Source organism: Vulpes vulpes, chromosome 16 (genome assembly GCF_048418805.1).
Source record: "Vulpes vulpes isolate BD-2025 chromosome 16, VulVul3, whole genome shotgun sequence".
In the NCBI taxonomy this organism is placed as follows: Eukaryota; Metazoa; Chordata; class Mammalia; order Carnivora; family Canidae; genus Vulpes; species Vulpes vulpes.
The window spans coordinates 77,054,277-77,070,613 of record NC_132795.1 but is presented as its reverse complement, the minus strand read 5'-3'; the positions used below and the strand labels follow the sequence as shown (position 1 = coordinate 77,070,613).

Below are 16,337 nucleotides of genomic sequence, written 5' to 3'. Positions count from 1 at the left end.
TAACACAAGGGCTGGGAGTGTGTTCTTGAGGCTGGTAGCCTGAGGTCAGAAAGGAGCAGGGTGGGCACAGCCAGGGAAAGGTCAGGAGGGATGTGGCCAGAGCCTTCTACTCATTTCTACCCCTAAATGGATACATTTTCCCCTTTTGAAAGAGCCAGAGGAGGGCATCACCTGTGTGAGTCCCATGAACTTGCTGATGTTTTCCGACAGAAAGATCATGTCTCCATCTTGGGTCACCACAGCAATGAAACCCTCCAACGCTTTCAGGTACAAGTTGTCCATCTGTTGGTTGGCCTCAGCTTCAGACTCATTTTCAGAGCACACTGGAAAGAGAGGGAGAGTCGGACGACCTACATGAATGTGGTACTAAGATAGATGTGGCTGGTACAGACAAACACCTTCCAGGGATGCCTCAAAGACATTAAGTGGACTTTTCTGGAAATACCCACTGCCAACCATCTAAGTGTCCAAGCAGCAGGTATTTGATAAGCACCACTACACAGAGGACAACCTGACAGGGTTTTGCAGGAGGTGAGGCCATAGTGGCAGCATACTTCTGGGATGAGGGGTAATGGTGGCAGCAGGTGTCATGGATGTGACAGCAGTCACAGCAGCACTAGGAACCATAACCTTACCCACTAATGTACACGGGGCAATGACCACACTGAACATACTATATAATCTCTTCAATGCCTGTGAGGCAGGTACTATTCTTTGTCTCATCTTATAGGTGAGGCTTAGAGAGACGCACTCAATTATTTTCCTGAGGCTATAAAGAGTGTGGGTAGTGGGCTCAGGCAGCTGAATCTGGCAGCTGGACTCCTAACCATTTATAGGCCTGGAGTCAAATAGACATAGCATCTATTCTTCTTGCTATTAGACTATGACTTTGACTAATGACCTCTTTGAACATCGGTTTCTTCCATCAGCCAAACAGAAATAACAATTTCCATCTTTTTGAGTTGTAAGGGTTAAGTAAGTATTTAAAATGCCAAGAACGCCACCAATCACCGTCATATTTTCTTCCCTTCTGCTCCCTCTAGGATACTGTCACTGCCCTAAAATTGCTCAAAGCCTAGGCAGGGGACGTGGAGCACACAGAAACTAAAATCGAAGTAAAAAACTCAGGGGCAACAGAGCTGGGTGACCAAAGAGGGGTGTAGACAGAAAGTGCTGATGGGTTCAGAGAAGAGTGGGTCGTTTCGAGGTGGTCGGAGACAAGTGTTACACAAAAGGGCATTTGAAGAGGCTCATGAAAAACAGGCATTTACTTTGTAAAGCGAAAGAACTTTCTGGGCCAGGTTGGGTTGGGCAGACACTGGGCAAACATAGAGGTGGAAGAGTCTGGAGCAAGCTCCCTTCCAGGGACTGAGGAGATATCCATCTGGCCAAAGAGGAGGCTCCATTTTCCAGACTTAGTAAACTGGGCCACTGAGGTGGGTCCAGTGCGCTGGAGCAGTGGCATCTCAGAGCACTGCTCTGGAGAGAATCACCTGGCAATGGCACGCTGACAGTTTGGAGAGAGACCGTGAAGACCAGAGGGGCAAGAACCACATGAGAAGGCAAGCCACTGAGCTCATGGCAGGCTGGAGAAGTAGTTGCTAGGGGCCACCTCTGGAAGCACCCACCCCGCAACCAACCACTGTGAGTAGCCGAGGCCTTTCAAGTACACTTCAGCTAGTTGCAAAAACAGCAGACAAAATGTTGACTCAGCTCTTGTCCCAAAGAAAGTTCTCAGGCCCCAGGCCCTTGGCTGTTGTTCCTAGGCTACAGACTTCATTTCAGCCTTGCTCTTCCTACCACATTATTTAATTATTCACTTATTCACTTATTATTTAAGTCCAAACATAACACTTACTTGCAAAAATTTGTATTCATTCAGTACAACCATCACGCCAAGTAGACCTCATTTAATTTACAGAACAAGATTGAGAGCAATTTGTACTTTATAAAAGTTAATATTCACTAACTAAAAGACCTCTTCCAACTTGAGACTGTTCTAGGGAATGTAAAATGCAGTTAGATTTCTGGGCCACTTGACAAGGAAGGGCCTGTGAAATGAGGTCCAAGGGCCTCTCTGCAAGGGCACCGGATTTATTTGGTTTTCTTTTCCCTTGAGCCCCTCAATTTAAGCTCTGGGCTATATGCTGTTATTCCTCAAGAAAACAAATCCAAATTAGGAGATGTTTCTACCAAGGAGCTTCTGTGGCACCACTGAGGACCAGCCACCTTCAGGACAGGAGCTAGAGTCACAGAGGAACACAGCAGGCCCATTCAGGGGCAGACTAACCTTTAGGGCTAAGAGTTAGGCTACAGAGAGTAATATCCTGGTGACTTCCCTTCTGTTTTGCTAGATGGAACAAACGAGGGAAATTCTTTCCTCTTCACACCCTAGGTAGCCTCTGGGAGAGGACACCATCTGGGGATGGCCTTATACTATACACATTCCCACACTTGATCTTTGCTTAGGGTTTCTGCCAACTAACTAGTCAGCTCAACTGATGATAATGAGCCAAAGTTCTAGGCATGGAGGCATGGGTGTTGGCACTGCCAACGTTGGTGCTCCAGCTAACAGCCATATTTAAATAGGGGCTTTAGGAGAGACGGGTAACTCAGAACTTTCACAGTTGAGCATGTATCAGCATCCCTGGCAGGGCTGGCAAATGGAGGGATTTCGGGGCCCAGGGCTAAGACGTAACTCATGGGCCCTAGTGGGGAAATGTGGGACCTCTTGTTGAAGGATGTAACCATGTCCAGGGCCCCTCTGAGCATGGAGCCCTGTGGGACTGCACAGGTCACACACTCCTGAAGGATAGGCCCATCCCCAGAGGTCACACACTCCTTGGATAGGCCCATCCCCAGAGGCCCTGATTCAGCAGATCTCAGGGGGCAGAGAATCTGCTCTTCTAACCAGTTTCCAGGTGATGCGGATGCTGCCAGAACCTAGGAGCACAGGTTGAGAAGCATGGCTATGAACTCAAGGCCCTATGAGTGACCCTTAATGCTGGGAAAATCAAACTGTTTTGGCAGGTGGTGACCTATTTTGGGGAGGGGTGAGGAGAGGTTTCCAGCACCATTAAATCACACCAGATAGGTGACCACCTCTAGGCAGCAAAGGCCAGTCCTGTGATTTCTGGCCTATTGAGAAGATTTTTTTCTCTCTCTCTTCAATTTCTTTGATCTCAGTGGCAACACTGACATAAAAATCTGGTGTAATCCCAAGACAACCCTATTTGGGTTAACTAGGCCCAGAGGAAATAGTTCTGCTTAAAATTTCCTGTTTTTAACAGTTTCCAAGCCAGCCAAACTGGTGCCCATCCGTGCCCAGTACACTCGCTGCTTTCAGAAGGCGGTGAATTGGCTTTAGCAGCTGGCCAGCCAGCTTCTGCAAGGAAGGGAGAGGGGTGCTCAGGGACCCACAAATGGGGACAGAACATCTTAGAATTGAAGTCACAATGGCTGGAGGACCAGAAAGCCAGTGGGCTGGCCTTGAGGGGCCCCTGGAACAACCTGGCCTCTTTCCCTTATGGAAATATGTGCTCCTGCCACACCTGCTTTTCCTCTTGGGGGATTCTGAAAGAGTTTCAGCTTGGGGCTGACGTGAAAACTGCAGGGCCAGAAGCAGACCTTTACCCCAGGGGCCAGGGGCGCATGCACCTCACCCTCTGCAGAAGATTGCTTTTGCTCTCCTGCTCTTTCATGGGAGCGTCAGTCTTCCCTATGGCATCATTAATCTCTGACTCCATGTCAGGTATGTAGAAAATTCACCTCTTCCCTACGCTGTCATTATACCCCTACTATGTGTCTGCCCTGTGCTGGACACAAGGCCAGAAATCAGTCAGGTCATCTGTCAACAAGTGTCCCTATGTGTTCAGTCCTGTCCTAGGGAGAATCAGGGATACTGAAAGGTGTAAGAGCAATCTTTTCGCTCAAGGAATCTACAGACTGGTGGGAAAGACAAAGATAGACCACCATCAGGTCACGCAACAATCCAGAAGAAACCCTTGGTGCTATATAAAAACAAACCGACCATAGGTGCTCGAGCAGCCCCCAAAGGGGTCTCCAAATCGCCCGGGGCTCTAGGTCTCAGTTACTTGCTTCCCAGGACCCTTCAGGGTCTGACCCCCAGAAACGGCGCAGGCTGTCAGAATCTGAGGCGCTAAGACCAATCATGCTCAGCCTGGGGAGCACAACAAGATTCTTTAATGCTAAAAATAGCCCCAGTAAACAGGCTTTGATGACGACTCCCCACAGCCAGGATATGCGCGGGCTGAGGTTTCGGAGCACTTTTTCCGGAGCACCGCTCATTTCCTTCAGGCGGCACCACCCATGTGGGGCGGGACCCCTTGGGCAGCAGGAGCTGGGCATCTGGGGTAAGCGGGCAGGGTGGCAGGGCCAGAAGCTCCTGACGAGGTCCCTGAGACCAGACTCTTGGAAGGCACTGCTGGTCAGGATGCGTCTTTATTCCACCAGGGTCATCTTCCCTCTTTGTTTCCCACTCTGACAAGTTCGAGGACTGCTTTGAAGATTCTTAAACCATGCTGCTGTGCTCTCCCTGCTTCAGGCACCACTCAGTTATCATCACAGAGGCTTTCGTTTTAAAATTGATTCCCCACTCCAGCCTCCCCAGGCCCGTAGGCCACCCCATGACCATTGCCTGGTAGTAGGCTCACATCTTCGGCAGAAGGCACTGTGTTTTACCAGGTCTTGCTGGCCTCCCAAAGTCCACCATTAGAGATTCATTCCTTTGCTCTTTATGGAACTTATTATCTTATCTTATCTCATCTCTTTGTATATGCCTTATAAGATGTAGCACAGGGCTGGGATCAGCAAACACCTGCTGTCTGACCAGACTTTTTTGGTTCCAGTTAGGGAGTGATCTGAACAAGGTCAGTATCTCTAGAAGAGATTGCATATTAGCTGCTTTCAGCCGTTAACATCCTGGCATGAATCCGCTTCTCAGCTCCTCTCTAAACAGGGCCGAAAAAGGCCTTGATTTGGAAGGTGAGTGGGGCAAGGCATGAATGAATCGATTCATTCATGCCAATGAATTAATAATAAAGCTGACATTTCTCTTTCGAAACCTTGCTACACGAGGACCTCTAGCAATCGTGTAAAATCAATTTGATTTCACCACATCAGAGTGTGGGGAAGCCAAAACTCAGTTTAATAGTGAAAAGCTGATTTTGCATATTTGCTGCTCTGTAATGTCCTCTGGATGCAGAAGTGACCCTCGTTTGGTCATGGTTTGTGGGGCTCATCTTGAAAGAGGATTTAAGACAATCAAGCGGTATTTCCACTGATGTTCCCGTCAGTGTGTTCTGTTCTCGGCCCAGCGTGGAAGCTAATATCATAAAGCTATTGTTTCAGTTTGCTTCCTGTGATACGAATCTCAATCGGCCGCCCCGACTCCCAGCCTGAATTTCTCAGCGCTGAGATTTCCTCTCCAACATTCCCACACAGAACAGCCTACTGTGAAAATCAAAGAGAAGCGTGTTACTAAGTAAAGAAGAAACTTTTCTAAAGCAAAACCTGGTCTTTTTTAGCCTTTTGAACTCTGAGGTATGCAACCAGCTATTTCCTATTTTAAAGTGAGCCAACATTGGTGCTCACCTTTGTTAGAAATGCTTCAGTGATGAATCTGTGGTTTGTTTTGACTTGAGAAAACTTGGCTACTCTGCATTTTGATATGCACCACTGCAAGGTGGGTAAGAGGACATGCAGGTTTCCACTGGGTTCCTGTTGACATCATTTCTCCAGAAGCCTATACTTAGGATAAATCAATTTGCTTATTCATCAGAACTTTTATTTCTAAACGCTACCTTACGGAGAGCCTCAGATGTGGCAGGCAAGACGATAAGGGCTTTTCTAGCCACTTATCTCGATTGTCAAATAGCACTGCAAGGGAAGTACTGATATCCCCCTTGTGCGAACGAGAAAGTTAAGCTCAGGGGTAGGGAAGAGATTCTCACAAACTTGCAAAGAAGGCCATCCAACTGAGGTTCCAGCGTGGGTCTATCTGCCCACAAGTCCTGTACTCCTTTTCACCATAGTGCATGTTTTGAAAAAGCAAAATGTGATTTAAGGTAAAAATAAATAAATAAATAAAGAGACCCTGCCTCATATGCAATTCCTGAAGATGATTTCAACAAGAACGTGCAGGAGGAGCCTAGAAGAGAAGGCAGAGAAAGGGGGCATTGAAAAGCCATCCACCTCCTCCCCTGGATAATGTGTGTTTTATGAGAATGACTCCATCGAGGACACCAGGACCAGATGGCCAAATGGAGACACTTCTTAGCCTTTCCCATCATCTCTCTCCTCAGGACAGAGGACCAGAGCCGACACACTGAGGCTGTGTGCTCAGTCTGAGGCCAAGCTGAGCCAGAGGGCAGGCATTTGGTGTCTACATCTTGCAACAGCTCCTGAGCGGGGATGTGTGCTGTCTCACTGTGGTCCTATTTTCCTGGGTGTGGCTGGCACACGGGGATGGGGGGTGGGGGAGCTCCTGACCACATATAAGCAGGCAGACATGCTTGGGGGGGGCAGGGAACCCAGCCTCTGATTCACGGCCCTCTCCAAGCCAACCTCTGACCCACCGAGAAGGATGATTATGTATGGGAGAGCATGGAAATCAACACCGTGCACCAAGAGAAAGTATAGAAACAACTCACTGAATGTGTGAAGACCATCTCTGCACCCCCACTGCTCAGGGCTAGCCCCTAGGTGCCTCTTTCCAACTTTGGTTCTCTTGCCAAGGAAGGACCCACCTCTTCCCCCCACACTTGGCCTTTGTCAACATCTTTGCCTGACCAGGTTGCAGAATGCTCCTACCCTCCCATGTCCGTCTTTCTCATAAACACAGATTCAAAAGAACTTTCATTCCACATGCAGATTCATCATGTACTAAGTGTGTGACTTGCAGCAACCTTAACGTTTTTGTACCTCACTTCTCATGGTTCTACAATGTTCTACAAGTCCAAATTCCATCAGGGAGGTGTCCTGGGATGCATATATTAGTCCTTTTGGGATCTCTGTTGGTGGAGGAACGGGGTTTGCAGTGGAAGGAAGCAATGATTTACCCAAAGGCATTCATGTCTAAGAGTAGAATTTTAAGTATAACAGGGAAGTTGAGGAGATGCTTCCGAATGTGGGAAGAGGGTCCCTGTCTAGTCCAGAAATCCTCCACTGCAGACTCTTTGTAATGCAAGGTGATTCCAGCACTACCAGACACTGCCCTCACCTGTCCAGAAAGAGAAGCCTCTTTAAAGACAGAGGTACACATGTGCCCTCTGATGGTGTCTCCAGGCCACTGTTCCCTCTTTTCAGTAGCATCTATGATCAATCTGCCATTCCCTGGCATTGTTTCTTTGAAAGTATTTATAGAGCGTGCCTTTACCCTTGGTTCTCCCCTCTGACTGCTCTTTTCTGAGACTCTTTAGATTTGTGGTACAGGGTTAGCCCTCCGACCCTTGGACCCACTGAGCTGTCATCCTATTTTCTGAAAGTCTTCCTTTCCCCATATCCTTCCTGTGCTCTGGGGCCCAGAATAGCACATGCTGGTCCGGCCTCTCCGCCTCGCACTGGATTCCCTCTGCTCTGGGTTTCTTTCCCAGAATAGCCACGTCCTAACAGGATGGCCCAGTCAACCAGCTCCAAGGCACCAGGCTCACTCACGAAAGCTGAAAACTCACCACAAAGGAACCTTCCCCTGCCTGCCTGCCTGCCTCGTGCTCCCTGGAGGGGACACAGCCACCTGCAGCACCTCAGCCACATGGGGTGGGGGTACTACCTGCCACCCAGTTTCCTTATGAAACTAACAGGCTAGATGGGACTGTCACATAGGATCTGAAACTGGAGACCTTTCCAGGCTGCCTCTTTCTGGTCAGGACTAACAGGAAATGGTGTTTTGAAGATTGTGAACTTTGAGGGGAAAAAAATAAAGTTTTGTGAACTTGAGGCCTACAGTGATACCAGGGAGGGTGAGACTTGGCTGGTCCTGTGGGGAGGCTGTTAGCCACCAAGGGCTCCGCAGTGTGAATGAGTGTGGCCAGGTCAGGTGCAGTACAGACTTCACCTCCTCTCGTTCTCACAGATGGCCTGAGCACAAAGTATTCTTAAGCCCCTTTTGCAGGAAACCAAGAGCAGAGACACCACGTGATTTATCTGGCAGGCTGGCTAGTAAGACGGCAAAATGCTCACGGGCACTCTGTTGCCCTTCTGGAGACGGTAGATGGAAGGTGAGCACGAGAGTGCTTCCTAAAGGTCCGCTCTAGAGAGGAGTGTGGCTGTGGCAGCCGGCAGGCCAGGCAAGGGGGAGCTGACAAAAGGGGCTCCTGCTCCCTCGGCCCTTTCTGCTCATCTCAGCTTCTGGGTCCCCATGTACTTCCTTGGTCCCATCCCTGCTCTTTGCCCCATGGCTGTATTCATTGGAAAGGAAACTGCTGGAAGGGAGGTGTTCAAGTCAAAGGAATGAAGCACCGGCGGTGGCATTCGTATGGGCAGAGGTTCTGAAGGGTGGGAGTTCTGCAGGGGAGGCCTTCCCAGGGGCCCCCCCGAAGCCTGCACCGCAGAGCCTCCCGTGTGTCTACACACACGCTGGTCGGGCTGTCCTCAGCACCAGCTTGGGGAGACTGCCAGCCTCACCTGAGGACAGGAGCTTGTGTGTGCGCAGGAAGCTGATGGCCAGCCGCATGATGGAGGCTTTGTCCAGGTGGGAGCTCACACTGTGAGGCAGGGGCAGCTCATGGGCCAGCTCGTAGAAGACCTCTGTCTCTTTGCTCCGCCGGCACCTGGCAGCGTCCCGGGACTTCTCCTTCCTCCTCTCCGAGCTACTCCTAAATTCAGAGAGCAGGGGTTAGTTTCTGAAATACCACTGTCATCCCTCTCATGCCCCTGGTCAACACAGCCCAGGGCCCCAAACCCTGGTGCAGCCAGACCCTCCTACTGAGCTGATGCGGCTCACACCCATCGTCTGAGCACACACAGCCTCTGCTATATGTTGCCAGCCCTGTGTTCGCGTGTGTTTGTGCTTCTGTCTACCTCTCTCCTACCTATGTGGCCCAGACCAGGATTTTGTATGTGGGGGCTTAGAGCACAATTAATCAACTGGCAACGCCTGTGACTTGGTCCTGGGTTATCTGAGGACCGGGGTGAGTACCCAGGGATGGCCTGTCTCTTGCAGGAAATCTTAAAGAGATCCTAAATCTTCTTACAAAGCCTATATTAAGTCCTAACAGAGGCAAGTTCAAAACCCAGCCTGCCTAGATTGAAATTCTAACTTCTGCACTTGCCAGCGCTCGCTCTGTATACTTCAACTATTTAAACTGCTCAGACTCCGTTTTCTCATCTGTATAATGATAATAACAGTACTTATCCCACAGAATTGTTGTGAGGATTGGATATGATGATTTATGTAAAGTCTTCATCACAGGTTTATCCCAGTTGCAAGCAATCAATGTTAGCTAATATTAACAACAAATCTGTCCATGAAAAAAATGATGAGTAAAAATATTACAACAGAGTATAATACAACCTATTTTCATAGAAATATAGAAAGTACATAATACTTCTTATAGATTACATAAGGAAAAGTCTAGAAATAGAGTAAAAGAAAAATAACTATTATTCTTAGAGTTATCACATATACAGAGCATACTGTACTCCAGGAGCTGTTTTAAGCACTACATTAGCTTCTTGAATTCTCACAACTGCTATTGGAAATAGTAGCATTGTTATCTCTAATTTAGATGAGGAAACAGATGCACAGAGGTGAGGTAATTCACCTGCAGCCCTTGGGCAGGTGAGTGGGGAAGTGGCTTCGTGCCAGGCAGGTGGGTCCCAGAATCCAGACTTTTATCCATCAGTAAGGTTAGGGGGGATTATTATTATATTTTTAGTACTTGTCTGAATTTCCTTATGTTTCTATAAATAACTTGTATTGCTTGTTTAATAAAGAAGTTTTTTTTTTAAAGTTTTTATTTTTCAATAAACAGTCCAATGCAGTTCATGATTCTCAAGGCCTCCTCTAACCAGCTCCAGCCCACTCCCTCCATCCTCCCTCCTGAGATTTCCAAAGCCAGCTACTGCTTGTCCTTCTGTTTGGTTTTATAGCCTATTATCTGGCCAGAAGATCAATATATTCGGATTCACAAAATGTTGCCATGCCTCTCAAACTCAAGATTTGGGGCAGAGGCACCGCTCACTTTACAATATGCTTCATTTTTTAAAAACAGAGCACCCAGCTCCCCATGGGTTACGCATCATATACTCAGATTGTGGGAACAATGTCGAGCGGCTGTTGATGGGCAGGGAAAACCTTCAGAAAGGTTATGAAATGGGTGAAACCATGTTTTCCTGTCCCCTCTCCCTTTGCTGTTTCCTTTCCCGAACTCCTGCTTCCTCAGCTCGTCTCACATCCATTCTCCAAGCCCTCGCCCTGTAGCCCACCATCTGCACTCTCTCAGAGCCAGCCCTTAAGACCGGCTTGCTCCTGCACCAGAGCTTTAACAGTGGTTTGTATAGGAGTCTCTCCCATTTGCATTTTAATTTTGACCTCTGACTGTGGAGCAAAAGCAGCTGTTCAAGGCTTGTAGACATCCTGGCACAGGGAAGGAGCCAGGGGAGGGGACAGGACACTAAAACTGTATACTTCACGCCTGTCATGAGAACAGGTAACGGAGAACCAGTGTCTTTAGGATGCTGGATTCCACTCTCTAGCACCAACCCGTGCTCCCCAACAAAAGCATCAGCAGCAGGTGACCAGTCATTAGGGCATCTAGAGAAGCAATCCTGGGCAGAAGGGATTCCCAGCACAGGCTGCGACATTAATGCCCACTTCTGCATGCACACAGTTTCCCTTTGTTACTGCTCCTTCCTTAGAGTGCAAGAACAGACAAGGCTGAGAGGAAGAGCTGGCGGGATGGAGAGGCAGTCTGGAGTCAGTGTTCTGTCTGGCAATGGCATTCGAGGTCCTACTATGTTCCCTGGACCACATAAATGTTTATTTACACCTACTTTTGGGCCTCGACATTGTACCAAGGACCTTACATATATGACATTATAATCCTAATGACAATATGGTAGATACTGAGGGCACAGTTTCTACATATGGAAACAGAGGCTCAGACGTGATGTGTAACTTGCCCAAGGTCACAAAGTGAATGCCTCCCTGCTTAAGCCCTTGGAGAGCATGAAGTCGGTGAGCAGGTACTTAGAAGTTCTGAGGCACGTGGGTGCTCCGTGTCTAATTCCATCTTTCACAACATGCATGTGAGACGGGCAAGGCAGGCATTGCTCTTGCCCCCAATCCACAGATCTGGAAACTGAGGCCCGACCAGGCTAAGTTACATACCTAGGGCAATCCAGCTAATCAGTGGCAGAGCTGGGGCTAGAACCCATCTCTTCCCAGGCCAGTACTTTCCACTGCTTAGTTAGCAAGAAACAAAGAAACCACAACATCCTAACATTTAGAAAAAGATGGAGAATCTCATGCAGCCTCTTGTTTTAAAAGTCATGGGCTCCATTTCAGCTACCTTGTTTTTACAGTTGCACTCTGGGGCCAGCATAACTTTAATTAGATTATCTAGTTAACCTTGACACAGCCCAGAGATATCTAATGTTGACTCCTGGAAGAACAAAAATGTGTAACACCGCTCTCATTTAATTAGCAACACTGAAGAACAAGCTTAATTAACGTCAAGTGTGAAGGTAAGACCTCCCTAATTGATGCATACACAGCCTACTTCCTTATGCAATTCACCACGGGTTGGGCTTCTTGGCAAATAGGAAAGAGGGCTGGAAGTCAGAGGGCTGGTGTTTCTAATATACTGGCCACAAGACTACTATCTAGCCATCTGATCTGGGCGAGAAAATACATTTTTGGTGCCCTGATATCCTTGTCTGTAAAATGGGAGAGATCTCATGTCTTATTTGTCAGGATCAAAGGAGATGAGTGGACAAGGGTTGGAAGTACTAGGAAGCTCTTCACAGATGAAAACTATCTTGACATTGGGCAAATGTGAGTGTCCGTGGATTTCAGAGATTGGCCATAACAGCCGTTCTTCATCGCCAAATCAATGCTGTCCCAGGGCTGGAGGTGTAACTGGGGGCCAGGCTGATCTTGACGTCTTTGTGTCGGGTTGCCGAACCTTCTTATGTCAATGAGGCTTCATTGCCTAAAATACCTGTACTTTATTTTCTCTCCCTCGATAGGTTCTAGAATTACCTGCAACAGACCAGCATTTCTTTTTTTTTAATGACAATTCTAGATATGGCACGTTAGAATTTGCTGGTTTCTCATAAAACAGTGCTTTATCTTAAGTTTTCCAAATCAGCCGAAAAGACTCAAATTTATTTCTTGCTCCAAACTGCTCTACGAAGTGCCTACTCCTGCCTTTCTTGGTGGCTCTCCTGCCACCACAGGGTGGTCCCGCACAATATCTGGTGTATGGAACACCCAACATAAATGTGGTCCTGTCTCTCTCTCTGTGACTATCATAAATAAATAATAATAAAAAAATTAAAAAAAAAAAAAAAAAGGGATCCCTGGGTGGCGCAGCGGTTCGGCGCCTGCCTTTGGCCCAGGGCGCGATCCTGGAATCCCACATCGGGCTCCCGGCGCATGGAGCCTGCTTCTCCCTCTGCCTATGTCTCTGCCTCTCTCTCTCTCTCTGTGACTATCATAAATAAATAATAATAAAAAAATTAAAAAAAAAAATAAATGTGGCCCTGGCTGTGTCCCCCCGCAGAACCCAGAAACAAGCACTGAACTCCGGGCTGGACCTCATGCAACTGCACAGCGGCTAGGATGCATGTTACTTGTGGGGAGCACCCGGTCTTATTAGGGAACCAACAACCCAAAGTGCCTCCATCAACCACAGAAATAAGTTCGGGCAATAAACAGCGTACACGGTTAAGATAAGAAATAAGTCAGTCTGAGCAAGGTCAGGGCAAGCTACCAGGGAGGCAGGGTTTCAGCTGATCCCAGAAGGACACAGGACAGGACACCACCCTTGCAACGCTTCAGGGTCAGAATCCACTTTCTCCCCGCTGTCCATGCTATCTCATTTGTTTCTCACAACAACCCCAAGGGATAGGAACTATTATCCCCTCTTAATAGATTGAGAGAGATTCAGCGACTCGACTTAATAAAAGACATCATCTCACACTGAATTCTTTTGGGTCCAAGATCAAAGATTTTTCCCACTGGCAGCAAGGAAACTGCTGTTTATTGCATACCTTCTACACACTGTGGTAGACACTTTTCCACAAATTGGATGCTCACAGAACACAGAGAAGGGGTGGGGTAAGTCGTGAAATGGACACTGTGACATAAAGAATCTCTGTCCTTAAGTGAGCACCCACTCACCCTGGAAAAAGGCCTGGAACCTCAGCGGTAGGGTTAAGAGGCACCATCCGAGTTCACATGGAGTAGGGGTAGGAAGAAGGGGTCAGCACTAGAGGGTATGAGTGGGATGCAGCCTCCATCCCTGCGGGGCAGGGGTGTGGAGGGGGTGCTCCAGGTGACTCCCTGGAGGCTGCAGGTCCAGCCTGCAGGAATGTTCCTCTCCACACTGCTGGTGGGGAACACACTTCTGTCCTCTTCTTTGACATGTTCATATCTGCGAGTTTGTACTTCTCCTCCCCAAGGTGGAAACTCACACGCTGGAACATTTGATTCCAACTAAGGGAAGCGACCACTTAAGGACCAGGCAACTAGTCAGAAGAGAAAGCAAAACTGACCTCAAGCTCCAGTGGGTATATGCCACAACTCAGCCAGGAAAGACCTCTGTGTCCAGAGCTTTGTTATCTTACAAATGTCTCCTTAACTTCTGGGTCATTGCTCCAAGCTTGGCAGTCAATAATCGAACCATTATCAGCTCTTGGTCAAGATGATCCTGATCCTGGTTGCCAACTTCCAGGTGAACACAGCCTGGTATGCCCCCCCACACCCCAATACACACACACACACACACACACCCAGGATGTCTCCAGCTGCACCAATGGTCTGGTTCCTTAACTAGCCATTCTCTCCTGACGGTCAACAGGAGCAGGACTAATGCCTGTGGGCCACCAGGGTACCAAAACACTACACCTGTTAGCCCTATATGGTTAGATGGTCTAAGGACAGAATGGATTTCAGCAGGGAGGGAGGGAGACTGAAGCTAATTAAGCCATCCTAAATCAGTCTATGGGTTGGTGGTGAAATCCTAAGCTGGTGACAGTTTGCAGGTGGTTGCGTGGAAGAAAGGAAGGTCAAATGTCACTGGGAGGGGTCTCGTGGCTCTTCCCTAAGGCTCTTCCTTGTGGCCACTGAACAAAGGCTGCCCAAAGAGAGAAGCACACCAGCTTCGGCTCCCAGGAATCAGGAGGAAGAGCTAAGCCCCCACACCCATGGGTTGATAGCTGCCTGGATGAAACCAGAGAGGAGCCAACGTGGGTGCTTCTCAACCTTGGTGGCTCACTCGAGTCACCAGAGGAGCCTTAAAGACTGATGCCTGGGTCCTATGTCTACCTCCAGAGTCTGAGTTAATAGGGCTGAGGTGCAGCCGGGGCATCAGGGATTTTAAAGCTTGCCCTCTGATTCCCATGTGCACCCAGGGCTGGGAACCATCATTGCAAAGCAGTCAGGTTAAAATTAAAAGTTTGTTTCTCGTTTTTGGTGGAAGGAAAAAGGAAACTGGTATTTCTGGAGCACCAGGACGAGGTGCATTTCATGGGCGATCTCATCTGATCCTTAGTTAACTACGTGGTGGTATTGGTCCTGTTTTTGCAGAGCAGTGATTCTCAACTTTGGACTCCAGCAGAATCACCTGAAGGGCTTCCTAAACCACAGGCTTCTATGCCTGTGATCACATGTCTTCAGAGGACTGAAACCCAGGTCTATTTCTGAAACCATTGCTCTAAGTATTTTGAGAGGCCTTTCAGAATTAATTTCAGAGCCACACAAGAAAATTGGTCACAACACTTCATAGAATACATATATTTTCAACCCCAAACAATATTATCGTGTTTGTCCACCTCCTTTAGTCACCAGATTTGGCAGTGGATGGATGTTGGTTGTTTGAAAGAATGAAATGTGCCCTCAGAGATAAGGCTTTGCCACAGTTGAAGGTACTCCAGCAAAGAATGGTCTTTGGCAGTTCTAAAGGAGCAGCAAAAATGCGTAGAAGCAGGTGATATTCTGGTGGCCAACTTTCTGGGTGAATTCTGATATTTGTCCAAAGGCAGTAATGACTGGGATATGAATTTATTATTGAGGGGAGTAAAGGCATCGATGTTAACCAGTCAAAATAGAAGAAATTCAGGAGGAACTGGGCAGATCAGATACACCTACATGAGGAGAATAAAAGCATCAATCTGCTTAACATGCACCCCTCTGGTGAGGGGCATGGGCTCTGCTCCAAAGGAGACCAAGCCCCACTGGGAGATAAGCCATACTACAAATGGGGCACCTCGGTGGCTCAGTTGGTCAAGTGCCTGCCTTCAGCTCAGGTCCTGATCCCAGGGCCCTAGAATCAAGCTCCATGTCAGGCTCCCTGCTCAGCTGAGAGTCTGCTTCTCCCTCTACTTCTGCCTGCTGCTCCCCCTACTTGTGCTCTCTCTCTCTCTTTCTCTGTCAAATAAATAACATTTTTTTTAAAAAGGCATACAACAGACTAGTATGTCAAAAGTCCTAAAAGAGGGGATACAGCGAAAGGGTGAGGGCTGCGGCAGCTACCACAGGAGCGCATGTCTCCACTCATCCCTTCCCTGAGGGAAGAATCCCCAAAGGTGTCTCGTGCCTCGACCTCCCAACCTCCCCTCCACTGAGGCTGAGCCCCTGACCCACGCTGACAGTCTGCCCCTGGAGAGAGGGCCTGGACTGCATTCAGAGCTGACAGTAATGTCTGCGGCCCACCCAACATGGCCCTCTAATGGTCAATTCTGCTTGGGGCCCGCTGCAGATGCTTATCTAGTGGCCTTCTGGGCTCCAGGCAGCCTCAGAGAAGAGCAGCACACCCAATTACCAAGCAGCCCTATAGGTACAGCCCTTGTGGGGCTCCAGATGACCCAGCTCCTTATATAATCTGGGGACAGGTGCAGTCCCCAGCCCAGCTGGGAAAAGCCAGGCATGTATAGGAGTAACAGTGGTGAACTGTAGCCACACTTAGCTTCGTCAAGTCCAAGCCTTAGCAGGCTTTTCTTTATTCGACGTGTTAGAAGGAATACCACTTTACACCTGTGCCAATCACTACAGTTTATAAAGTACTTTATAAACTGATAACCGTAAACCTCCCCCAGCAGGATAGAAAAGGGCAGGTACCATCATCCCCATTTTAGAGATGAGGAAAACTGAA

General features: G+C 48.3%; 1 protein-coding gene across 1 annotated transcript in view; it reads right to left on the bottom strand.

Annotated features, from left to right (window-relative positions):
- The window catches only part of EPAS1 (endothelial PAS domain protein 1), an 86,388-nt gene that overhangs the window by 28,405 nt on the left and 41,646 nt on the right, over positions 1-16,337 (bottom strand). The window contains exons 2-3 of the mRNA XM_025992587.2: positions 8,644-8,834; positions 172-323 (exon numbers count right to left, since the gene is read on the bottom strand). Of these exons, the coding sequence (XP_025848372.1) occupies positions 172-323; positions 8,644-8,834 (343 nt within the window). The remainder of the gene's footprint in view (positions 1-171; positions 324-8,643; positions 8,835-16,337) is intronic.